Source organism: Pantherophis guttatus, chromosome 1 (genome assembly GCF_059756535.1).
Source record: "Pantherophis guttatus breed Tessera chromosome 1, ASM5975653v1, whole genome shotgun sequence".
In the NCBI taxonomy this organism is placed as follows: Eukaryota; Metazoa; Chordata; class Lepidosauria; order Squamata; family Colubridae; genus Pantherophis; species Pantherophis guttatus.
In genome coordinates, this window is record NC_142063.1 from 2,524,256 (window position 1) to 2,550,055 (window position 25,800).

The 25,800-nt window shown below is 46.3% G+C and overlaps 1 protein-coding gene across 1 annotated transcript in view; it reads right to left on the reverse strand.

Moving 5' to 3' along the window:
* The window catches only part of FBN3 (fibrillin 3), a 210,627-nt gene that overhangs the window by 43,898 nt on the left and 140,929 nt on the right, over positions 1-25,800 (reverse strand). The window contains exons 37-51 of the mRNA XM_087893746.1: positions 24,125-24,286; positions 22,449-22,517; positions 20,481-20,606; positions 19,213-19,338; positions 17,535-17,684; positions 15,370-15,441; positions 14,444-14,569; positions 12,138-12,263; positions 10,746-10,871; positions 9,659-9,775; positions 9,436-9,564; positions 7,983-8,102; positions 7,538-7,663; positions 4,039-4,191; positions 1,489-1,554 (exon numbers count right to left, since the gene is read on the reverse strand). Coding sequence (XP_087749872.1) covers positions 1,489-1,554; positions 4,039-4,191; positions 7,538-7,663; positions 7,983-8,102; positions 9,436-9,564; positions 9,659-9,775; positions 10,746-10,871; positions 12,138-12,263; positions 14,444-14,569; positions 15,370-15,441; positions 17,535-17,684; positions 19,213-19,338; positions 20,481-20,606; positions 22,449-22,517; positions 24,125-24,286 — 1,794 coding nt within the window. The remainder of the gene's footprint in view (positions 1-1,488; positions 1,555-4,038; positions 4,192-7,537; positions 7,664-7,982; positions 8,103-9,435; positions 9,565-9,658; positions 9,776-10,745; positions 10,872-12,137; positions 12,264-14,443; positions 14,570-15,369; positions 15,442-17,534; positions 17,685-19,212; positions 19,339-20,480; positions 20,607-22,448; positions 22,518-24,124; positions 24,287-25,800) is intronic.

A 25,800-nucleotide genomic window follows, 5' to 3' on the forward strand; every position in this document is an offset into this window, starting at 1 on the left:
TGTGACGTCACTGAACCGGTTCTCTTTGTCTGAGAGCTGGGCCCTCCCGCCCGCCCCCACATTATTCCTACCTTTATTTCTTCTTTTTCAGCCCAGCTGATAGGTGCGGCAGATTGGATTGCCGCACCTCAGCTGGGCAGAAAACGCGCTTGTGCGGAGCGCAAGTTTGGCACACGTGCGAACGAAGTGAGTATGCGCACAGTGATCACACGTGAAGTGCATGCACAAAGAGAACCAGTAGTAACGGCGGTTGGAACCCACCAATCACACTTGGCCAATAAAAAATTCTATTCTGTTCTGTTCTGTTCTGTTCTGTTCTGTTCTATTCTATGCTTTTTTTCCTTCTTCTTCTTCCTTTGGATTTTTAATGGACTTTTTATGCCTTAAACTAAATTGTAGGTTGTGTTTTGGTGTCAGGCCCTGGGACAAATTGGCTGAACAATAAAACGGTTCAGCGGAGACACGAACCGAAGCTGACCGCGGCTGTCTTTTCAGCTTATTTATCTAATCAATCACGAGACTTTGCAAAGCAATTTCTGTCCTCTCAGACAGTGGCCTCCAAAACTTTTGGGATTGTGTATTTTATCAAGAACAATGTTTTATGCATGCTTCCCCCGCATAAACAAGAGGAGTTGGGCTCACCTTTGCGACTTACACATTTTCTGACGTTTGATGAAATTTGCGTGTTGGGAAGGCTGTTTTTGCCCTCCCCAGGTTCCTAGAAAGGCTCTGGAGGCTGGGGAGAGCAAAAAATGGGCTTTCCGGTCCCACCGGAAATTGGCAAATGGGCCATTTTCAGACTCCAGACGGCCTCCATGGGGGGTGATTTTTGCCCTCCCTAAGCTTGTTTTCACCCTCCCCAAGCTCCTAGAAAGGCTCTGGAGCCTGGGGAGAAAGAAAAATGGGCGTACCAGGCCCACCATCCTATCACATGCCATGAGCGGTGGGGGTGGGGGTGTGTCACGGTGTGGGGGGGTTGAATGTGCATAGGTGGGGGCAGGGCACATAGAATTATGGGTGTGGGCATGCATGCACGCGACCTCCCCCCCTCGCTCCTGGCACGTGATGGCAAAAAGGTTAACTATAACTGGTCTAGGACAACTCACAGCGGCCAACCTGCCATGGGACAAGAGTTACACTAATATCGAAGAAATAGTGGAATAGAATCATTAAAGAAAGGATGAGAAAGTTGGGACAGAGTGAAAAATTAAAGCATTCATTTGATTTTAAATAAAAATAAAATAAAATTTTAAATTATTTTAAATAATTAAATCGAATTGTCCTGCGGTCAGTTGTCCCATTCCACCTAGGAATGGCTGATTCTTTCTTCCCCATCCCATCCCATCCCCCAAATGGAGGAAAAGCCTCCATTGTTCTGAGCAGTCTATCTTCACATCTGGATGAAAGCCAGGCTGCTTAATCCTGGCGAAAGCTCCCAAGGAGGTACAGAGGTAAAGATAAAACTCACTCTTGGCTTTGAGTGCTTACCTTCTCGGGAATCTCCGAGCCCCGGAATGGCGCCGTGGCCGTATGGACACAATTCTTGGAAGGCAACTGCGGATGGGAGAGGCAAGACCTGCTGTCATTCCTCTAACAAGTGTTTATTCTACAGCGGGTCCTTAATTTACGGCCACAATTGGATCAGAATGTGTTGATAAGGGAGGCAAACGCTAAGAGAGTTGTACCCGATTTTACAGTCTTTTTTTTTTGTTGTTGCTACAGTTGTTAAGTGAATCAATGGTCATTAAGTGAATCCAGCTTCCCCCAGTGACTTTGTTTGTCAAAAGCCGGCTGTCTCTCTGAGTGTGTGTGTGTGTGTGTGTGTGTGTGTCACAAATGGCGATTGCATGACCCCAGGAGGCTGCAGTCGTTATAAGTACATGCCAGTTGCCAAGTAATAGGATTTTGATCACCTGACTCTGGTATGATAGTGGTTGAGTGCAAAGAGCGGTCATAAGTCACTTTTTTCAGTGCCGTTGTAAGTTCGAACTGTTGGTAAACGAACGGTCGCAAGTCAAGGATTAGCTGTATTTATTTTTCAAAGCAACTCAGTGTTAAGGAATTCGCAGAGTAACCCTTCAGTAGCAAGGGTGTGCACATGAAAGCGATTGAGAGTAGTTACGAATAAACACAGATACACTGAGTTGTGTTTACTTTCAGGAAATAGTAAGGCACAGTCCACTAAACAGTCCAGGTCATACACATATAAAGCAGGAGATAGCCAAAATGACAGTCCAGGGATAATCCAATAACAAAGTCTTCTTACCAGTTGTTGTAGTCGTTCACAATAAACAGTTCTTCTGGATTTGCAAACAGTAGCATACAGAGATATCAGAGAGCAAGATCAGCAAAGAGAACAAGCCATGTTTCTAGCTCCCTCTTAAGGACATTGGCTACAGAGCTAACCAATCAGGACACAGTATGATGCAATACAGCAGTCTTAAAGCTACATTGATGATTTATATATTGCCATCCCAACAAGTTAGGTAATAGTAATTTCCTAACACTCAGGACTCTGGATGGCTTAAAAAACAATTAAAACAAATATAAAAAGAACAACAACAAAAAAAGAACAATGCAGGTACCATTCGTTTAGTGACTGTTCAAAGTTACAGCAGCACTGAAAAAAACCTGATTTACGGCCGTTTTCACACTTACGACCGTTGCAGCATCCCCAATCAAAATTTTAGACCCTTGGCAACGGACCCCTATTTACGACGGAAGCAGTGACCCGGGGTCACATGATCCCCTTTTGCGACCTTCTTATAAGCAATGGGGAAGTCGGATTCCCTTTACAACCGTGTGAGTAACTTAACCGTTGCCGTGATTCCCTTATCGAGCAAGAATGGGGCGAAAGCCACTTCACAACGGTCTCACTTAGCGATGGAAATTTCGGGTTCTCAACTGTGGTCGTAAGTTGAAGACTATTTTTAATGCCCATCTCGTTGCGAGGACTCTGGGTCCTTAGAAGCGATGGAAACCGAACAAAAAAAAAAAGAAAAGAAAAGAAAAGAAAGAATAATATAACTATTTCAGCTTTTTAAAAAATCTCCAACACCCTCCCTGTCATGCCCCTGTTGGAGCCTGAAACTGCGGAGGAAGTCGAGCCAGAACTGGAGCCAATGGAGGTGGCGGCTTCATTGGTTTCGAGGAAAATGGGGAGGGGCAGGCCCAGTCAGGCCAGGACCTTTCAGGATTGGGACAGCTTGTAAGCAGGGAGGAAGGGGGTCAGGATGACCAAGAGACGCTAAGCAGTGATCATGAGAGACCGAGCTCAGGTGATGAGCAAGGGCCACCCCCTCCTGATCCTCGAGCACGGAGAGTGGAGAGAAGGTGAGAACAGCGCAGGCTGACTCGACTACTCAGGAAGAGAGCACCCCCCACTCTCCACAAGGCACACCTGGGGACTGAGACCTTAAGGAGATGCTGTGGGGAGGGGCATTTGTCTGGAACAAACCCTGAATTCATGGAGTGTTGAATGTTGTTGCCGACATTTGAATTTTCCTGGATTTCCTGCTTTCTTCCTGGCTTCCTGGATTAATTGCCTCGTTCCTTTGTTTCCTGGACTCATTGACTTACTCTGCTTGATTTCTTGGTTTGCAGCTGTTGTGCTCACAACATTGGGCTGGACTACTTGCAGCCAGAGGCTGCTGGAGGTGTGTGTCATCACTTTGCTCTGGGGCGTGCCAGAAACGTGGGAGTGTTTGGGGAAATTTGGAGCAATAAAGGAACGGTTTGAACTGCCAGCTGCCTGTGTTGCCTCCTGCCGTGCCCCAGGTCATCACACTCCCCTCCTCCAGACCCATGTCCAAAGTTGAAGAAATGGTTGTATTGCTCCCATTTGGGGGGAAGACCCCTAACTCCCTTGGGTGCAAGGGACAGCCTCTTCCCTGCTGATGGAGGGGAGGAGAGGCAGGGGTCTCCCTAGGATCATCAGGGAGAAACCGTCAAAGAGACTGGGGAAGGGGGGATGATGATGATGGACTCCCAGGCCTCCTTCCCTTCCTCCCTCTGCCCTCCCTGCTGTCCGTCTCCTACCATTGCCTTCCTGGGGGCACAGCTCGCAGGGGTCTCCCCAGCCTTCGCCTGGCATCTTGCTGCAACAGCATCGAGCCTTGGTGGTGTTGAAAGCTTTGGGCACCGAGCACTTGCCGTTGTCGAAGCGGGTAAAGCAGAAACTCTGGCGGGTGTCTGCAAAGATTGGGGAGGGGGAATACATGAGGTCAGGAAACAGGGAAGACCTGCAGGCATCTGCCTAGGGTAGGAGGGGAGAGAGGGTCCCTGCCTCCTTCACCTCTGGCCCTCCCATAGCAATGGCATTGTTAGGATATGGTGTAAGCCTAACAAGTTGTCCAGGCAATATATGTGTTCTATCACTTTAAATGTATTCTGTAACTTTAAGATGTAATTTTTTAAAAAATTTGATTTATATGCCGCCCTTCTCTGGAGACTCAGGGCGGCTTACAATGTGCTCAGCAATAGCCTTCATCCTTTTGTATATTTATACAAAGTCAGCTTATTGCCCCCACAGTATGGGTCCTCAATTTACCTACCTTAGAAAGGATGGAAGGCTGAGTCAACCTTGAGCCTTGGCGAGATTCGAACCTGCAGTAATTGCAGGCAGCTGGTCTTAATAACCAGCTTAATAACAGGGTGCCTTAGACCACTGTACTACCAAGGCTCTTTTGTAATGCCGAGTAATTGTACTGATGAGTCATTGTAACTGACTGCTGACTGACTGCTGACTGCAATTATCTTAATTGTACTGTTGAGTCATTGCACTGCTGACTTCACTTATCTTAAGTGGATAATTACTAGTGTAAACTGTATATAAGAGGAGAGCCAAGCTATAGTCATTGTTGCTTGACTTATTGCTTGACTTGTCGGTTGGAACTGTTACTGTCGTGTGTGAAGAAGTGGATGGATCTGCTACCATCGTGATTTGTTACCAGCGTTGAATTGCTGTTTATTACCTAGTGCTGTTTGTGTGGTAAGAATGATTTCTGTAACTCCGGATTGATTTGAATGGCTAAAGACTTGGATTGACTAAAAGACTATGCAATTGTTTTTCACTACAAAGATAAAGCTTTGTTAAACCAGTTTGTATGTATTGTATTCATTGCTCTCAGTACCGTTTCTCTGTGCACTTACTCTGCTGGTTGGTAACACAACAATATCCTTAACAGGCGTCACCAGCGGAGACTCCACTGTGAGAAGAAGTCTATCGACAACACACAGGACACACTTGACTCCCTGTTTAAATGGGGTAGAACAGAGTTCTCCAAATTTTCCGGGGATGATTTTGTGGGAGTGGTAGGCAAATGCGCGTGTGTGTATGCACGCACAAGCACTCATTACTCGCACGAGTGGGGCTCCGAGCGCCCAAGATGCTCGTGTGACTAGGCCCTCACGTGGCCCGTTTGTGAATACACCGTGGCCCGATAGTGGGCTGTGTCCCACAAGTTGGGGACCCACGGGGTAGAACATTTGGCCACTTGGGGTTGGACTAGAAGACCTCCAAGGTCCCTTCCAACTCTGTTGTTTCTGTTATCCTCCCCTGAATGTGATGCGGTGCTCTTCGCCGGACACTGTGACCAGCTGCCATTTGAGATCCTACACAGTAGGAAAAGCAGATTTTGTTCAAGTAACGAATACTGTCTGCTTAGTTGGATAAATGGCTTCGATATTAATATAGAGGGTGCTTATTCTATTCTTATGAATCAAGGTATGTTAACACGTAACCTATAACTTGCATATAACTCTGGATGGCCCCTGACTTTCGCTCGTTCCGCCGCGAGTTGAAGACCTGGTTGTTCCGTAGCCTGGACTGATGGGGGGGCGGGGTTTAATGAATTTTAAACTGTTTTAAACTGGGTTTTGACTCTATATCATTTAAATAGGAATTATGCATTTTACTGTTGTGAGCCGCCCTAAGTCCTCGGAGATAGGGCGGCATAGAAATTGCATAAAATAAATTAAATAAATAAATAATAAATATAATCTCCTGAATTCCTCAAACCTTGCAAAAAACCCGCAACTCTATTTTATGTATTTATTTATCAAATTTCTATACCGCCCTACTCCCGAAGGACTCAGGGTGGTGAACAGCCAAGATAAAATACAGATAATACAAACATTAAAAATCCATTAAAATTATTAAATTTTTTGGCCAAAACAAATTTAAAACACCCAATCTATAAACAAATTAAACGATTTAAAAATTTAAAAGGGAGAGTTAGGCCAGGCCAGCCTGCTGAAATAAAAATGTTTTGAGAGCACATTTTCCTCTACATTTTCCTATCATGCGTGTACCATAGTATTATGTGCGGCTTCTGTATAATTTTACTCCTGGTGCTCTGTGCCATACGCCAGGGCTATGGAACTCTCTGTTTAAACGTGGCAGGATATCCAGCCATTTGTACGAAATGGGAAAGGGTCTCCTGCTTGGGTAGGAAGGTGGGGTTGGACTAGAAGGCCTCCAAGGTCCCTCCCAGCTCTGTCCTGATTCTGGTTTCAAAACCCCCTGTGTATGGATCAGCACCGGGCCACGCACGGTCTGTTGGGAACGGGGCCACGGAAGTGGCAGGCGAGTGTGCAATGCTCCATTTGCACATGCGCAGGATTGGGTTGTGCGTGTGAAACCATCTGCTACTCCCCTGCCCCCCCTCCCACTGCTCCCAGTGCACCGAAGGAACGCTGCCACGTGCTCTATAAAGCAATACTCCTGAGATAATTTTCCAGCGGGCAGGACGGCTGATCGTCTGAGATCCTTGCTCCCTAAAGGGGGAAGCTTTGGACTGAGGTGATGGGAGATTTATTTATTTATTTATTTATTTGTTTCCATTTCTATACTGCCCTTCTCCAAATAGAACTCAGGGCGGTAAACAGCCAAAGTAAAAAACAGAACATACAAAATTTAAAAACAGTTTAAAATAATTAAATATTTTGGCCATAAATTAAAACAACCCAATTTAAAATCAATTTAAAATTTTAACTCAAGCCAGCCCAGCTAGTTGAAATAAATAGGTTTTCAGGGCCCGATGAAAAATCCGGAGGTCTGTTATTGTACGTATCTCTGGGGGGAGGTTGTTCCAGAGGGTGGGCGCCACCACAGAGAAGGCTCTCCCCCTGGGGGTCACCAGCCGACATTGTCTGGCGGACGGCACCCTGAGGAGGCCCACTCTGTGCGAGCGTACTGGCCGGTGGGAGGCTATTGGTGGCAGAAGGCAGTCTCGTAGGTACCCCGGCCCTAAGCCATGGAGCGCTTTAAAGGTGGTCACCAACACCTTGAAGCGCACCTGGAAGACCACCGGGAGCCAGTGCAGCTCGCGCAGGAGAGGTGTCACATGGGAGCGCCTTTTCGCCCCCATAATCCCCCGCGCGGCCGCGTTCTGGACCAGCTGGAGCCTCCGGGTGCACCCCAGGGGGAGCCCCATGTAGAGAGCAGTCGTCCAATGCGTGCACAGACGTGGAGACAAAACACACCCATCCCCAGCCTGGATTACATATTATAACTATATGTGGTTGGCACACTCACCAAAGCAGCGCCGACCATTGTCAGACAGGACAAAACCAGGTGGGCAGATGCACTGAAAAGTGCCAGGGGTGTTGGTGCAGGTACCGAACAGACAGATGTTGGGGTCTTCCTCACATTCGTTGATATCTGCAACCCACCGAGATGGATTAAAGGCTGCCCCCACCCACCTCCAGTACCCCAAATTTGGTCAATAGGCAGTTTTAGTGCTGGGAGGGACAGGAAAATCCTCTCCTCCAAGGATCAATGCACATAAAAAAGGGCTTAGATAGTGTGGGTTTGGCCGCCATCTTGACTTTTTTGACCCTTCCCCCAGGGGAGGACCCTATTCCCTTATGTGCTACCGAGGGATCAAAGCCAGAGGGGGCCACAGACATCCCCCCCCCACACCAAGCAGGACCCAGCCATCAAAAGTGTGCGTTTGTCTGGGGTGCATTGTGCTTCTTACCGATACAGTTGTCGTTCTGCACTTCGTATCCGGGAGGGCAAATGCAACGGAAGGAGCCTTCCAAATTGTGGCACGTTCCTGGGGAGCAGCTTCCCAGTAGGCTGACACACTCGTTGATGTCTGCATGGAAGAAAACCCCCACATCACCTTCCCCACGGCTGGGAGCTGCTGTCCCTGCCCTAGAGATCAGGGAGGGTTTCCGACACTGCACGGGTGTAGGAGACACTGGCTAAGTCTTTGGAAATCAAGCCGTCCAGCCTTACACAGGTAGTCCTCGACTTACGACTCCAACTGTGCCCAAAATTGCCGTAGTTGAGCAGTGGTGCTGTGAGTTTTTCCCTGTTTTACGACCTTCCTTGCCTCAGCTGTTAAGTGAATCACTGCATTTGTTAAGTTAGTAACACAGTTGTTAAGTGAATCTGGCTACCCCATGGACTTTGCTCGTCGGAAGGTCGTAAAAGGGGATCATATGACCCCCGAGAGGCTGCCACCGTCATAAATGCGAGCCAAGCATCCTTATTTTGATCATGTGACCACGGAGGGGATGCTAAAAGGGTCGTAAGTGTGGCGTTCAGTGCCGTTGTTAACTTCGAATGGTCACTAATGAAGGTTGTGAGTCGAGGACTACCTATCGTAGAACGGATCCCAACAACAGGAATTCTTTCCAGCCCAGCAATCCAGCTGACAGGAAAATTTGGAACTCTGTATGTTTGTGTGTGTGTCAACCAAGCAAGCCTTCAGTTGTGAAGTTGTTGCAAAGAAGGCCAACGTGATTAGTTCAATGCTAGATGGTTATTTTTCCAAACGATGGGAAGAAATATTAATACTTGATTGGGCTTGTCTTCAGTACAGTGCAGATAGTCCTCGACTTATAACCACAATCGAACCCAGAAAATTCATCGTGAATTGGTGTGGTCGTTAAGTGAGACATCATATCATTGTGGTTTGCCAGTTTCCCTGTCGGCTTCTCTGTTGCTTGTCAGAAGTTGGCTGGGAAGATTATCACTTGCAATCATGTGATTCCCCAGGACCCTGTGAGCTTTTTCAAGTACGACTGGTTGTAAGTCCCCTTTTTTCAGCGTTGTCGCCGCTCAACGAATAGTCGTAAATCGAGGACTACCTGTCACTGGATTAGATCTGGGTGTGGCCTCTTGAAAAAGATGTAGTAGGCAAACCGGACCAGATTGAGAAGGGCCATGAAGACAGAGGTGGAGTAGGTGAGCCTCTTTGGAGGTTTTTTTTTCAACAGTTGTACCTGTTGAATTGGCTTGCCTGCAGACCGCAGGGGGTTGGACTAGATGACCCTTGGGGGGGTTCCCTTCCAACTCTACCCTTCTAGAAAGAAGAAATACGAATCCAGGGCAGAGGGCTGTGTTTATATAAAACAAGAGAAGAGAGGGGGACGACACATTGGTTCTTTCAACACCTCTTAAAGACCCCGGGAGATACCCACCAATGCAATTCTTGCCGTCCGGTGTGTGGTCGTAGCCCTCCTGGCACAGGCACCGGAAGGACCCCATGTTGTTGATACACTGTCCGTTGCGGCAGACTTGCCCAGCCAGGGAGGAGCACTCGTCGATATCTGTGGGGAGAGTGGGATGAGATGTGGGGGGTCAGTATCACCGTTCCCGGAGGCTCAACCGTCCCCTCCTCTTGTCCCAACCGCACCCCCTTACCCATGCAATCATTGTTGTGGGTCAGTTCGAAGCCCGGGAAGCAAAGGCAGTTGTAGGACCCCACTGTGTTCTTACAGGTGCCGTTCCCGCAGGGTTGGCGGTCGCATTCGTCGATGTCTGCCGGGCGAACGAGGATGACATTATTATTGTTGTTGTTGTTGTTGTTGTTGTTTTTACCAGGATAACAACTGTGTAATACTTCATGGAGATGGCTCCAGTGTAACTTTTACAACAACAGCCCTGTGAAGTAGGCCAACACCACCCCATTTTAAAAACCCACCATATAATGTTATGGATGCTCCATCGCTGGAGGTTTTCGAAAATAGACTGGACAACTATTGGATGGGGATGGTATAAGGACTCCTGCCTTGAGCAGCGGGTTGGACTAGAAGACCTCTGAAGCCCTTTCCAGCCCTGGGGTTCTATGTTTTAAGTTTTCCTGTCGCCACATAGGCTCCCCAAGGGATACTTGTATTTATATTCCTTGCAGACAGCTGGTCATTTGCATTCTTTTAGCGAGTCGTGTCAGCTGGTCATTTGCACACTTTCTGAGAGTCCCTGAGGCCACTTAGAGGTTTATCTTATGTCCTCAGGGTCACCTGAGTAGTGCAAACTACTTCTTGGAACTGCTGAAAGGATTGTGTTGTAGGCTGTAGAAAGATAGATGATGTCGTATCCCTCCAAGTGGCCTCAACGACTCTCTAAAAGGAATGCAGATGACCAGCTGTCTTCAAGATATATAAACCCTTCCATTCCCCACCATTCAGTCAGAGCTGAAGAAGCTTCTCGGATGAGAAGCGAAATGTCTTCAAAGAAAAACCAGAAAGTCCAGTTGCCTCTTAAAAAAGCACCTTTGGGACAAAATTCCCTACAGGTAAACTCCTCCAATGACAACCCCTCCAAGTAGGGTGAGATGGTGATGGGCTCAAGGTCACACAGGATGCACTACTACAGGGTGGGAACTTCCCGGTTTGTGAACAACTGGCGAACTAGCAAACCAGGCCTATAACTGGAAGTTTTAGGAAGAAGGGAGACGCCTCCGCAGGGCTGGCGTGCTGTAAGGATGTCGAACCCCTGCGATACCGACCCATGCACATGGTCAGGTCCCCCGTGGCTTTGAACCCATTGTAGCAGATGCAAAGGTAACTCCCTTCTGTGTCGACACAATCCCCATGGCTGCAAACGTTGGGGATCTCTTGGCACTCGTTGCGGCCTGAAACACAACGAAAGACAGGAAATTAGCTTGAAGAGAGAAAAGCCGGGAAGAAGGATGAGCCCAAATCTGAGACTGGTTAGGCTTGGACCAAAGCATAGTGTGATGATGCTACGTGTTCTGCCCCAGCTACGGACCCCAAAGAACCCAGCACACACAAACTCTATACAAAGCTTATTTATTCAAAACAACTTAGTCTTTATCATTCAAAGGCTGTTAATGAACTGTCTTAACAGCCTACCAGAATTCTAAGATAAAGTAATCACAGTCTTACTAGAGTTGGCAGAAAGCCCAGAGGCAGTTTTGCAGACACGAAGGAGAGTGAACTAAAGTTGTTCCCTGCAAATTGCTTCAGTCAACGTTCCTCCTTAAATAGGCTAAGGGAGTGGCAAATTAGCTCCAAGCCCTACTCTTGAGGAGACCTCCTCCTGAGGAGCCACTCCTGCCATTTGGCAGCTCTGCGCGCCCGTGCATTGAGAAAAGGCTCCTCCTCTTCGTCCTCTTCACTTAAAGGAGCTTCTGGAGGTTCTGAAGGCCCTGGCTGTATCCCCGCCTCTGGCACTACATCTTCTCCAGCCTCCTCACTGTCTGACTCGAGCGCCAGCTGCATAGGCTGCTGGCGCAGCACCACACCAGTCTCCTCGTTGTCGGAATCGGCTACAATTCTGCACAGGCCGCTGACGGGCCACAACACTACGACCCTTAGAAAGTGCGACCCACGTTTTCTCCTTCCTGCTGTTCAAATGAAGCAATTTTTCCCAACCTTGGTTACTTGAGAATGTGTGGACTTCGACTCCCAGAATTCCCCAGCCAGCCATGCTTGAGGATGTGAAGTTCATACATCTGCAAGTGGCCAAGGTTGAAAAATACAGAAGAACTACAGTTGTCAATTTACAACCAGTTGCTTAGTAACTGTCTGAAGTTATAACAGCCCCCCAAAAAGCAACTTCTGTCCAGTCCTCGTGTTTACAACAGTCGCAGCATTTCAATGGTCACGTGATCAAAATTTGGGCCCTTAGCAACCTGCTTCCGACAAGCAGAGTCATTGGGGGAAGCTGGATTCATTCAATGACCGTGTGATTCAATTCACGGCAGCACTGATTCCCTTAATAAAGGTCATAAAAATTGGGTGCGACTCACTCAACAACCACAATGAAAATTCTAGTCCTCATTGTGGTTGTAAATCGAGGATTACTTGTATTGAAATGATCAAAATTGTTTACTCCTCCTTCATCATCTTAAGATCAGGGTTCAAACCGGTCTTACCGACACACGCTCCACTTGGTGACAACTTGTATCCTGAAGAGCATTCACACCGGTAACTGCCGGGGATATTTAAACAATCGGCATTTCGTTGGCAGAGATTTTCCCCTCCGCTGCATTCATCTATGTCTGCCAGGAGACGGAAAAAGAGAAAGAAAAATTTCAGCAAGAGAGAGAAGGACAAATGCCTCCCCGATTTTGGTCTGAACACCTGTCTCCCCACGTCTTCTCTCGGTCGCTCTGATATACAGGTAGTCCTCGACATATGACAGCTCACTTAGGGACCATTTGAAGTTACAACGGCACTGGAAAAAGGAACTTATGTTCTGCCCCAGCTACGGACCCCAAAGAACGCAGCACACTCAAAGTCCGTTCAAATCTTGATTTACTAAATAAATCAGTCTTTTACAACACCGGCTGTTAATTAACTGCATTAACAGCCACCAAGAATTCAAAGAATAATAACTGAAAGCTTACTGTGGTTGGCAGAATGCCCAGAAGCAATTTGCAGGAAGCTGATAAGATAAGCAAGACAAGACATGAAGGTATGTGCACGAAGTTGTTCCCTGCAAATTGCTTCAGTCAGCGTTCATCCTTAAATAGGCTAAGGGAGTGGCCAATTAGCCCCAAGCCTTACTCCTCCTGAGGAGCCACTCCTGCCTTTTGGCAGCTCTGCACATCCGTGTATCGAGAAGAGGCTCCTCCTCTTCGTCCTCTTCACTTATGGGAGCTTCTGGAGGTTCTGAAGGCCCTGGCTGAATCCCCGCCTCTGGCACCACATCTTCTCCAGCCTCCTCATTGTCCGACTCGAGTGCCAGCTGCACAGGCTGCTGGCGCAGCACCACACCAGCCTCCTCGCTGTCGGAATCAGCCACTAGCTGCACAGGCCGCTGACGGGCCACAACAACTTATGGCCGGTTTTCACACGACCATTGCAACATCCCCATGGTCACGTGATCAAAATTTGGATGCTTGACAACTGATTCACATTTATGATGGTCGCAGTGTCCTGGGGTGTGTGTCTGTCACGTGATCCCCTTTTGCGACCGTCTGCCAAGCAAAGTCAACGGCGAAGCTACATTCATTTAACAAATGTGGCAGGAAAAATTATGAAATGGGGCAAAATGCACCTGACAAATTTCTCCCACTTAGCAACATAAATTTCGGGTTCCATTGTGGTTGTAAACTGAGGGCTACCTCTATATTGAAAACCGCATCTTTGCCATTGTGGTTTCTCCACGCCACACCAGCGACAAGACATCGCATCTTATTTTTTGCCTATTGTCCATGTTAGAGGAGGAACGGGGGGGAGGGGTGGGAGAAGAGGGAGGGGGCTTTGATTGAGCAGCCATACTTTCCCTTTGACTGTTTTAGCCCCCCCTCCCCCCATGGACACCCCTGTCCTGAAAACTGAATCTATTAAATCCATAGGTAGTCCTTGTTTAGAAACCATTCATTTTATGACCGTTTGAAGTTATGACAGCACTAAATCAGGAGACATACAATATAGGTAGTCCTTGAGTTACAACAGTTCATTTAGTGACCGTTTGAAGTTACAACAGCACTGAAAAAAGTGACTTATGGATGTTCTTCACACTTACGACTGCTGCAACATCCTCAGGGTCACGTGATCAAAATTCAGACGCTTGGGCAACTGACTCATATTTATGACGGTTGCTGGGTCCTGGAGTCACCTTTTGTGACCTTTGGACAAGCAAAGTCAACGGGGAAGCCAGATTCACTTAACAAACATGTTACTAACTTAACAACGGTCGCAAGAAAGGTTGTAAAATCAGGCACAACTCACTGAACAACTGTCTCACTTAGCAACAGAAATTCTGGGCTCAACTGTGGCTGTAAGTCAAGGACTATCTATAGTTGCAGCCATCACAATGTCCCTCCACCACGTGATCACCAGCAATGAGCTTCCCTGCCGGCTTTCCCCAAACAAAGTCATTGGGGAAGCCAGCGGGAAGTCACAAATCACCCTCACAGAAATCATTGAACGACCACAACCAGAAGTGATGCAACTGCTGTTGTTCAGTTGGAGCAATCACAAGACATTGTTCTTTTCAACTATACCACTTAACAATGGAGATGTCGGTCCCAATGGCTGTCGCTAAGCGAGGACTACCTGTATTTACAAAGAAATTAAATGATATTCATGGCAGGTGCAGCTGTATCTCCCCGCTCGTTTCTTCTTCCTGTATCACCACTCGCCCAATCCGTTCACCACTTTTATCCTACTTATCACATTTCCCTTTGGAGGTCACTCCCCCACCTCCTTAAATGGCAGCCCCGACTCTGACCTTCACAGATCAGCAAGATGTTGTTGTAACTGAAGCCGATGGGGCATTCGCAGCGGAAACTGCCGATCTGATTGATGCAGACGCCATTGGTGCAAATGGCTGGAATCTCACTGCACTCGTCAATATCTGCATGGAAAGAGAGAGGGGGTGGAAGAGGGTGGGGCCAGTTGGACAGAAGCCCCGCCTTCTTTTCAAAGGGGCAGGATGTGTGTAACACAAGACGCCCCACCCCCGATTTAGCTGTGGGAACCATGGGATCAACTGAACTTTGTAAAGAATTGTGCGGAATTCAAACGTTCCCGCTGATTTATTTTTTGTTTTATTGCTTTCTTGTCAGGGAATTAATTGTCCAGATGAAGTCAGAGATGCTGAAACAAACTTATAGTTTGATATAAATACATATATTTTATATCAATATATAGAGCAAACTAGTTAGTCAGGCAAACGGGAACATCATGAGGTATATCCCAGAGCACACAGGGCACACAGAAGAAAAAGGCGGGAAAACAGGGAAACTCCCCCTTTACACCCACAGCAACCAATCACAGCGTAGGTTGCCTCACGCAGGAGCCACCCTTTCCCCAAAAACATTACTGTGTGTTCTGGCTCACTGCACAATCCTTCACTGTTCCAGCTACTATATTTAACTTTAAATATCTTAATACTTTATGACTTGTGTTCTTATTTCTATTGCTTTTAGGATTGTTTTCACTTTTTTTTTAATAGTGTTTTTTTAAAGAGAACAATCATTCATCTTAAAAAGAAAATCAAAAATTAAAAGTACACACTAGGTTTTGTTTTTCTTATAAACTCTTCTTAGTTTATAATTGTTTTAATATTTAGGTTGGATTGACGCACTGACACAAACATCCCCCTTGAGGCAAAGGTATTAGCTGTGGGTCACACAAAGTTCGAGGGACGCTCACCAATTGGTTTCCCTGTGTGAATGTCGATGATGAAGCCGGGCGCCTGGTTGCCGCACAGGATCTGGTATTCAGCTAGAAAAGAAAAACTTGTGTTTCTCCAGAGGCATTTCCTTGCAAGAGCTTAGGCAAGAATGATATCTGAAAAGCTCAGGAGGATCTTCAGTCAACACAACATATGCGCACACTTTAAATTCAAGAATACACTAAGGCAGAAGCTTGTCCACCCCAAGGACAAAACACTCAGACAGAAACTGAGCGACGTGGTATATGCAGCACAATGCAGTGAGCCATATGCAGATCTGTACACTGGGGAAACAAAACAGCCACTTCACAAACGCATGGCACAACCTAGGAGAACAAACCCATCAGGACTAGATTCAGCAGTCTGTCTGCTGAATTTACAAGACAAAGGGCAGTCTTTTGAAGACAACAAAGTCCACATTTTGGACAGAGAGAACCACTGGCTTGAAAGAGGGGTCAAAGAGGACATCTATGTCAAAAACTGAACAGCCTTCTCTCAACAGAGGGGGAGGGATATGACATCATCTATCTCCAGTCTACAACACACTCTTTTCAGCAGTTCCAAGAAGGTTCCACACCCATTTACACCACTAAGGTGACCCCGAGGACACAAATAAAACCTACAAGTGGCCTCAACGACTCTCTAAAAGGATGCAAATGACCAGCTGTCTGCAAGGAGTATAAATCCTTCCGTTCCCACCATTCAGTCAGAGCTGAAGAAGCTTCTTGGATGAGAAGCGAAACGTCTTCCAAAGAAAAAACAGATAGTCCAGTTGCCTCTTGAAAAAGCACCCTTGGGACAACCACGACCTGGATGACTGAGAATCTTCATAGACATTGAGCAACTCAGGTGTAGATAAAAGAGAATATCCGTAGCTCGGAATTGAACTGTGGGGCTCTTGGTGCTCTCTGTGCTAGGTTGTTTTTTTTTTTTTTAATTGAAAAGTTTTACAAAAAAGACAAAATTTTCCCCCCCCGTTCCCCCCCTTCCCCCCTCCCCCCTCCCCTCCCCCCGACTTCCCAACCTATGCTAGGTTGTTTTCTTGCTGTCAGGCATCAGCCACCATCAAATTGGCCATCAACAGGCACGTAGAGATAAACAACATCTACATACCTATCAAAAGAGATGGCCCAGAAGGAAACAAAAAGGCCAAAGCGCCTCCTTGCCAGCAATCAACACGCAGATTGGTAGGGATTAACACCAGGTTTAACATCCTACAACCTCTTCAGCTGAAAAAATGCTTTTAAAACTAAAAAAAAAAAAGCCTCTGAAGATCCCACGGCTCAGCTGGGATCTTCAGAGGCTTCTGAAAACATTTTTTCTGCAACCTCTTCAGCCGAAGAGGTTGTAGGAAAAAAAAAAATCCCTTTAAAAGCCTCTGGCAATCCCAGCTGACTTGCCTGATCGTCAGAGGCTTCTAAAAGCATTTTTTTCTGCAACCTCTCAAGGTTGTAGAAATAATGCTTTTAAAAGTAAAAAAAAAAAGAAAAGAAAAGAAAAAAGTTGGCCACCCCCACCTAGTCACATTACCCCCAAGCCACGCCCACAAAATAAGCCACACCCACAGAACTGGGAGTAAAATATTTTAGAACCCCCCCCCCCTCTGACGCAAGACTACTCTCACCAATAATGACAGGGCAAGCCACTAGAATAGAAACAAAGCAAACCCCACTCCTTTCTAGCACTGATAATGGTACCTAGTTGGGTAATGAAATGTCTGCAAGAAAATCAACAAGCTCAGAGACCACCCAGGACCCCACAACTCAGGTTTAGTACAGGCCATATCCAAGCTACTCTGGTTCAAAAACTACAGATAATCCTCGACTTACAGCCGGTGACCGTTGAAATTATGATGACCAAAACCCAGTTCCAAAGGTCTGACAGCCATCCCCCTGGTCATGTGATCACATTTTGGGCATTTGCCCAAAATTTGCGGCCATTTGCAGAGTCCCACAGTCATTTGACTGTGGTTTACAATGTTTTTGCCAAAAAAAAAAAAAGGCATTTCCTGCTGGGGCTGTTCCTCGTGAACAGTGGGTTCGCTTAACGAACGCCGTGCTTGCTTAATGACTGTGGATTCACTTAACGACCACGATGCCTGGTTTAACGACCAGAGAGGCGACGCGGCAGAGGGGCCACTCACAGCTGGCCGGCGTGGGGCAGGGCTCGCAGGGCCTGTTCCAGGCTTTGCCGATGTTGTAGGAACAGCAGCACATCTTCTTGGTCATGTTGAAGGAGAGCTCGTTCTCACAGGTGTCGTTGTAGTTCCGGTAGCAAAGGCTCTTCCGCATGTCTGAAAGGAAGGCAGCCGGGGAACGTCAGCGGGCCAAGAGGCCCAGCCCCCAGCCCCAAAGGCCCCTGCCCCACCTGTCTCCGTTTGGTAGAGTCCGATCTGTTTGGGAGGAGCTGAGACATTTTAAGAAGTGCCTCCACTAAGACCTGCTTATCTCTGTCTCTCTATGTCTCTATCGCTATGTTCTCCATATGTCTCGATCGATGCCTATTTCTCATCTCCCTCTCTCTCATCTTCCTATCTATCTTCCTATCATCTATCTACCTATTTACCTATTTTCTACTTATCTATCTGTCTGTGTCTGTCTGTCTGTCTGTCTGTCTATCTATCTATCTATCTATCTATCTATCTATCTATCTATCTATCTATCTATCTAATTATCTATCTACAGTATCATCTCTCTCTCTCATCTTCCTATCTATCTTCCTATCATCTATCTACCTATCTACCTATTTTCTACTTATCTGTCTGTGTCTGTCTGTCTGTCTGTCTGTCTGTCTATCATCTATCTATCTATCTATCTATCTATCTATCTATCTATCTATCTATCTATCTATCTATCTACAGTATCATCTCTCTCTCTCTCATCTTCCTATCTCCCTATTTTCTACTTATCTGTCTGTCTGTCTTTCCGTCTATCATCTATTTATCTATCTTCCTATCATCTATCTACCTATCTACCTATTTTCTACTTATCTATCTGTCTGTGTCTGTCTGTCTGTCTGTCTATCATCTATCTATCTATCTATCTATCTATCTATCTATCTATCTATCTATCTATCTATCTATCTATCTATCTACAGTATCATCTCTCTCTCTCTCATCTTCCGATCTCCTTATTTTCTACTTATCTGTCTGTCTGTCTTTCCGTCTATCATCTATCTATTTATCTATCTATCTATCTATCTATCTATCTATCTATCTATCTATCTATCTATCTATCTATCATCTACTTACCTACCTACCTACCTACCTATCTGTCATTATCTATCCCTCTTTCTCTCTCTATCCATTCATCCATCCTTCTACCTTTTCCTCTCTCTCTCATTTATCTCTCTCTCTCTCTCTCTTTCTACCTACCTACCTACCTACCTATTCATCCATCCACCCCCCTCTCTTTTTCTCTATCTAAACTGATTTGAATTATGGGATGGGGACATGAAAATCAGCATCTGAGACGTGATTGCCTTCATGTCCAATTTGGGGTTTTCCTGAAGTTGCTTGGGCTGACCACCACTGGAGGCTGGAAGATGGATTCTGATCCCTTTGAGACCTTATTTAAAAAGTCAGTTTTGAAAAATAAAAAAAGCCCAAACCACAGAATTCTCCTCTTCTCTCTGTTTGACCTCCAGAGATAAGGGCAGTCTATCTTTTGATAGCTAGGTTAGTCTATGGGTCCCTCATCCTAGCTTTTCAGCTGAGTTACCTAGAAGGCCATCCAGCCATCGTAGGAGACTGAGGCTGATTGCTCCCTCACCCCATTTGCCCCTCTCCTCCCTTTGAGCCCACCCTGCAGGGCCGTCCGTACCCATACAGTTGTTCCCTCCGTTGACTTGCATGTACTCTGGGGGGCACACGCAGGTGTAGTTGCCGAGTGTGTTGTAACAGGTCCCCGGCCCGCAGATGCCGATGTGAGCAGAGCATTCATCGATGTCTGGAAAGGAAATATCAAAAGTTGTGAGAACAGGGACAAAAAACAGGTCAGTTGGTCAGCAGTCCCAGGACGAGGGTGTGAAATCTGCAGAAGGGGGTCCCTGCTGGAGGGAAATGACCTTAGGAGACAGGAGAGAGACCCCCCCCCAAACATAAAAACTATAAGAGGGTGCAGATGGAAAGGAGGGTGTAGGAAGCGACTCAAAAGACACCCTCCCTAGTTTTCCAGATAGTAAAGGGGGGCGGAGGAAGAGAAAGATTCTGTTAATATAACCTTACCATAAAGATAGAGACATAAAAACTATAAGAAGGTGCAGATGGAAAGGAGGGTGTAGGAAGCGACTCAAAAGACACCCTCCCTAGTTTTCCAGAGAGTAAAAGGGGGCGGAAGAAGAGATAGATTCTGTTAATATAACCTTACAATAAAGATAGAGACATAAAAACTATAAGAAGTGCAGATGGAAAGGAGGGTGTAGGAAGTGAGTCAAAAGAGACCCTCCCTAGTTTTCCAGATAGTAAAGGGGGGCGGAGGAAGAGATAGATTCTGTTAATATAACCTTACAATAAAGATAGAGACATAAAAACTATAAGAGGGTGCAGATGGAAAGGAGGGTGTAGGAAGCGACTCATAAGAAACCCTCCCTAGTTTTCCAGAGAGTAAAAGGGGAGGAGGGAGAGAAAGATTCTGTTAATATAACCTTATAATAAAGATAGAGTTAGTAATTCTGGCTGGCCTATCTCGCAGGGCTAACATACCCTGCCAATCCTTTTAGAAGCTGAGGTCTCCCAAAGACACTAAGCCGCTTTAAGACGGGTGGACTTCAACACAGCATAGCTGCCTGGGGAATTCTGGGAGTCGAAGTCCACCCGTCTTAAAGGGATCACGGTTGGGAGACCCTACTCTTAAGTGAATGCCATCTTGACTTTTTTGATTATCCCCAGTGGACACTCAAGAAGGAATCTGCCTTCTAGACCCACACGTTACCTTGAACTTCCTAATTGAGGCTCCAAAAATGTGAAGCCACAAAGAAACAGACCCTCCCCTCCCCTTATGTTTCCTCTGCCGTGTTTCACCTTGTGTGGGCAAAGGGTCGACCCTCCCCTTCCCCACAGCTCACCCACCCGCACCCCCTACAGACCCACCTTCGCAAATACGGGTGTCCTCATTCAGGTAATAGCCCGGGGGGCACTCACACTGGAAGCTCCCAAAGGTATTAACGCAATTGCCACCCTGGCAAAGGCCTGGCAGCTCCTGGCACTCGTCTATGTCTGTGAGAGAGAGGAAACGAAGATCAAGGGTCTGGCATTTTTTTTGAGGGGGGGAGAGGAGTGGAGGATGGGTCTCCGTCTCTCTCTCTCTCTCTCTCTCTCCCCTCCCCACAAATGGGATCGCAGAGAAAATTAGTGCAAGGGCACAGATGGAGAATAGCGTGTGTGTTTATCATTCTTTTTAGTCATAAATAATTATTAATTAATTTAACGAATGCAGTCCACATATTTATTATTATTTATTAATTATTATTATTCTCTTATTCATTGAACATGAATAGGCAGATCTGGATGTTTGATGGTGTTACAGATATCGTAATTATTATTATTATATATTATAATATATATTACATATATTATATGTATTATAATATATATAAAACAATATACATAATAATAATAATAATAATAATAATAATAATAATAATAATAATAATAATAATAATAATAATAATAATAATAGATAATGGTTGATACCTAGGACGCTGGCAGCAACCCGTATCAACCCTTAGCACCAGTTAATGGTATTTGTGATGCATTTTTGAATGTTCAGCTGATTGAGTTTCATGTTTAATGAATAAAGTTGATAATAATAATAGATTTTTAGCCCACCTTTATAGGTAGTCCTTGACTTACAACAGTTCATTTAGTGACTGTTCAAAGTTACAGCGGCCCTGAAAAAAGCGACTTATGACCGTTTTTCCACACTTAAAGTCCGTCGCAGCATCCCCGCGGTTACGTGATCGAAATTCAGACCCTTGGCAACTGACTCACTTTTATGACGTCCGCAGTGTCCCGGGGGGTGTGTGTGTCCCGGGATCCCCTTTTGCGACCTTGTGACGATCAAAGTCGATGGGGAAGCCAGATTCACTGAACAACGGTGTTGCTAATTGAACAACCGGAGTGATTCGCTTAACAAATGTGGCGAGAAAAGTCGTAAAATGAGACGAAACTCACTTAACAACCGTCTCGCTTAGCCACGGAAATTTGGGGCTCTGTTGCGGTCGTACCTCCCGGACTGCCTGTACACATGTTTCATTTTTGTAATTATTGTACGCTTCTTTATATTACATTATTCCTCTATATTATATGATTTTTTAACGTAAGACAGGCAGTCCCCGACCTATGTAGCAATACACATAATTGGACTCTGTTATTTTAAAAACTTAATGAATGGATAAAGAACGAAGCTTCTCTTTTGTTCGGGGTGAGGTGGAGGAACGTACAAAACGTACAAAATCAAGTGAGGCATTTTCTGACTTTCTGGCACATGGAGCCCAAAATGTTCACCTTCTGCACGGCTCCCTTGGGGCTGCCCCAAATTCTCATTATCTGAAACCTTCCGGGCAAAAAATGTTCAGCCTTTTTTTCTGGAGAGTAGCTTGAAGAATGGCACCAGAATTACAAATGGGTTCCAAGCGTACATACCAAATGGCCTTAACATTGCAAATAACTGACTAATTAATTTGAATTGCGAATTGCAGCAGAGATCCGAAAACGTGCCAACTCCTGATTAAAGGATCAACCCAGCCGATCAATCCAATTCAATATTTTCCTTTATTCTGCAGCCAAAATGGATGCTTTTCTCTCTCTCTCTCTCGCTTTTTAGCTCTTCCCACAGTTCATCATCTCCATAAAAATGATGCCCTCCGAATGTTCTTTTAAAGCCCGGAAATTTTTCCCAGGGCTGCCACTAGTAACGGATGCGTTTTTAATATCCAAGGGTTTTGGCATCAAAAGATGCGCTCCAGGACTGAATTTCAGAGGGTCTCCAAGTTCAGGAGGGCCCAAGAGATCCTTTTCAGCCCCTCCACCTGAGGCCCAAGTGATCGACTGACTTACCTTCCAAAATGACCGTGATGGGGTTCGGCCGGAAACCTTCGCCACCCGGACAGAGGGTCTTGTATTCGGCTGTAGGGTGAAAAGCGAATTCCAGATGGAGTTTAGATTTTTGGGGTATCTTTATTTCAACCTTGGTGGTCACTTTAAGACGGGTGGACTACAACTCCCAGAATTCCCCAGTCAGCCATTTCTTTGCTTTGCGCAAGTCACCCTCGGGAAGTGAGGGGAGCCGAATGTCAACTTGCAAAGCTTTCAAGTTGCCATGAGCAGGAGGGAGGGAGAACTGATAGAGCTGATTGATTTCCCTCAGGCTCCGCCTCCCAAAGCCTCCGCGTGGGCCCTGCACTTACCTGACATCCAAAACGGGCTGCGTGGAGACTCTGGGGAGGGGAGGGGAGAGGAGGGGAGAGGTGGGCGGGGGCCACCAGTCCTTGCAACTACCGGTTCAGCGAACCAGATGTAAAATTAGCATCTGGTGAACCGGCTGAATCCCCTGTTGTTGTTATTCTGTTGTTATCCTTCTTGGCCTCTCAGTGGCAGTTGATACCATCAACCGTGGTATCCTTTGGGGACGGCTGCAGGATCTGGGGTTTGAATCCTTTCTCCAAAGCTGGTCCCGATTGGTGTTGATAGATAGTGAGAGGGTCAACCCCCATGGCCACTGCTTTGCGGTGTGTTTCAAGTACTCTCAGTACTCTCCCCCCACCTTTTTAACATCTGCATGAAACCACCAGGTGAGACCAACTGACACCATGGGATGAAAAGAGAGGGGATATGATAGCATCTTCCAATATATGAGGGGCTGCCCCCAAAAAGAGGCAGTCAGCTTATTCGCCAAAGCCCCTGAAGGCAGGAGAAGAAGCAACGGAAGAGGCGTGGGAGGGCCAGAGATTGAGCTGTCACAGAGCCATGCCCCACCAGGAATAAAAGCGGGTGGGATTGCTCTTCAGGCTTTGTGACGGACAAAGTTAAACCCTGAAAGTCACATCGTGATCTCTGAAATTCGTCTTGGATATATTTTGGACTGAACATTGACTAAACTCTTGTCTCGTGGATAATTTATTGCTCCTGGAACGGACTGAAGATAAGTCCTCTTCTGCTTTATGGGAATGAAAACGGTCTTGGCAGGCATTCGGCAGTTTGCTGCCAAAACCTTGGTCTGCCAAGAATTCTAATCTGTTTACCTAATAAAATATTGGCAGGCGTGCTTGGTATTACGTTTGCCTGTGTGAGGAAGGGGGACAGAACAAGAGTTGGAATCTCCTTCTTGGATGAGAAGTGAAACATTTTCAAGAAAAAACAAAGGTAAGTCCAGTTACCTCTTGAAAAAAGCACCTTTGGGTTAAGAAGAGATTGGACAGTCCTTTGTCTGGGATGAGACTGGCAGGGTCTCCTGCTTGAGCAGGGGGTGGGACTAGAAGACCTCTAAGGTCCCTTTCCCAATCTGCTCTTCTGTTATTCAAGGACACTGGGGCGTGATCTGACCAGGACAGAGGGGATACTGACAGATTCCCCCCAACCAGATCACCTTGCCACTACTCTGACAAGATTGTTGGCGGTTTTGTTTCGAAGTCTTCTTGTGTTGCTACTTTAGTGCCTCCAAACCTCCCGCAGGAAATCAACCGCACAAATCAATTGGTCCAGCGATTCAGTCTTAGCACGGCTGCCCTACTCACTGGTGTTGGCAGCCGGGCAGAGCTCGCAGGGATTCCCCCAGGCCCGGCCCAGGGAACAGCAGCAAGAAGCCCGTGTAACGCCCACACCGATTTCAGCACTGCACGAGATCCCGCCGTCGCCACGGTCTTGCGTGTCCAGGAAACAGTTCCCCACTCGGGTGTCTGGGCGGGAAGGAGAGAGGGAAGGAAACAGAAGGAGAGTGAAGGAAAACTGCAGGAGGCGGTGGAAGATGACTTACTTAAAATAACTTCATTGTCACTTTGAATGTACACTAATTGGCCTACATTAAAATGAAATTTTGTTGCGTAGAGCTCTCCAAGGCTCACTCCCCCCAATAGACACTGCATAAACACGACAAAACAAATAAACAAATGCAAAAATTATGCATATATCCATGTATATTATATGACACAGAGAGACAACACGGTCTAGTTCGGATGTCTACATGTACATGGCGAGAAAAACGAATCTGGTGAGTTTACCAGACGGAAAGCCAAGGGAACAAAGCTGTTACAGAATCTGGTAGTCCCGCTACAAATACTTTGAAACCTCCTCCCAGAGCGGAGTGACAGAAACAGACCCTGGACTGGGTGTGCAGAGTCTCTAACAATCCTTGGATCTCTAAGCCCATAGCGCTTATAAGCAGTATCCTGAATGGCTGGAAGCGAGCTTCCTATGATCTTCTCCACTGTCCTCACCACTCTCTGTAGGGACTTTCTATCTGAGGCGCTGCTGCCACTGAACCAAACAGGGATGCGGTTTGTTAAAGTGCTCTCGATCGTGGCTCTGTAAAAAGTGGTCAGGACAAGAAGGAGAAAGATGTGCTCTCCTCATCCGACGTAGGAAATGCAGGCACTGGTTTGCACGCTTCACTAAGGATGGCGTGTGGAGAGTTCAGTTCAGATTGTTAGTTAGATGGCATTGGGGGGCTTTAGGTCCAAGGATGCATCCGAGAGGCAGTTGTGTATTCTGGGTGGGAATTCTTCCTGGGACAGATCAGCTGAGGGATATGTTTTTTCCCAATGCAACAGCCATCATGTCATCTGTTAGCCGAGTGTTTCTCAGCCATAACCATTTTAAGATGACGGACTTCAACTCCCAGAATTCCCCAGCCAGACGGAATTCTGGGAATTGAGGTCCATGCATCTTAAAGTTGCCCATCCTTTGCAAGGATGACCGACCCACTGACTGACAGACTCTCTCTTCTCCAGGAATGGAAAGAATTATAAGGCAAATACAGGTAGTCCTTAACTTACGACCACAATTCAGCCCAAAATTTCTGTTCGTTAAGTGAGTTTTGTCCCATTTTACGACTTTTCCTTGCCACAGTCGTTAAGTGAATCAGTAATTGAGTGAAGTGTAAATTAGTCACACGGTTGTTAAATGAAACTGGTTTCCCCACAGATTTTGCTTGGCAGGATGTCGCAAAAGGCGATTGTGTGACCCCGGGACATGGCAACCGTCATAAATACGAATCAGTTGCCAAGCATCTGAATTTTGAGCATGGAGAGGCTGCAACGGTTTTAAGTATGAAAAATGATCGTAAGTCACTTTTTTTCAGGGACGCCGTAACTTTGAACTGCTGTAAGTCGAGGATTATCTGCAATTTAATTTAATAAGCAGAGAAAAAAAATTATTAAATAAAAAGGGATCATATGCACTTTCTCTGATGAAT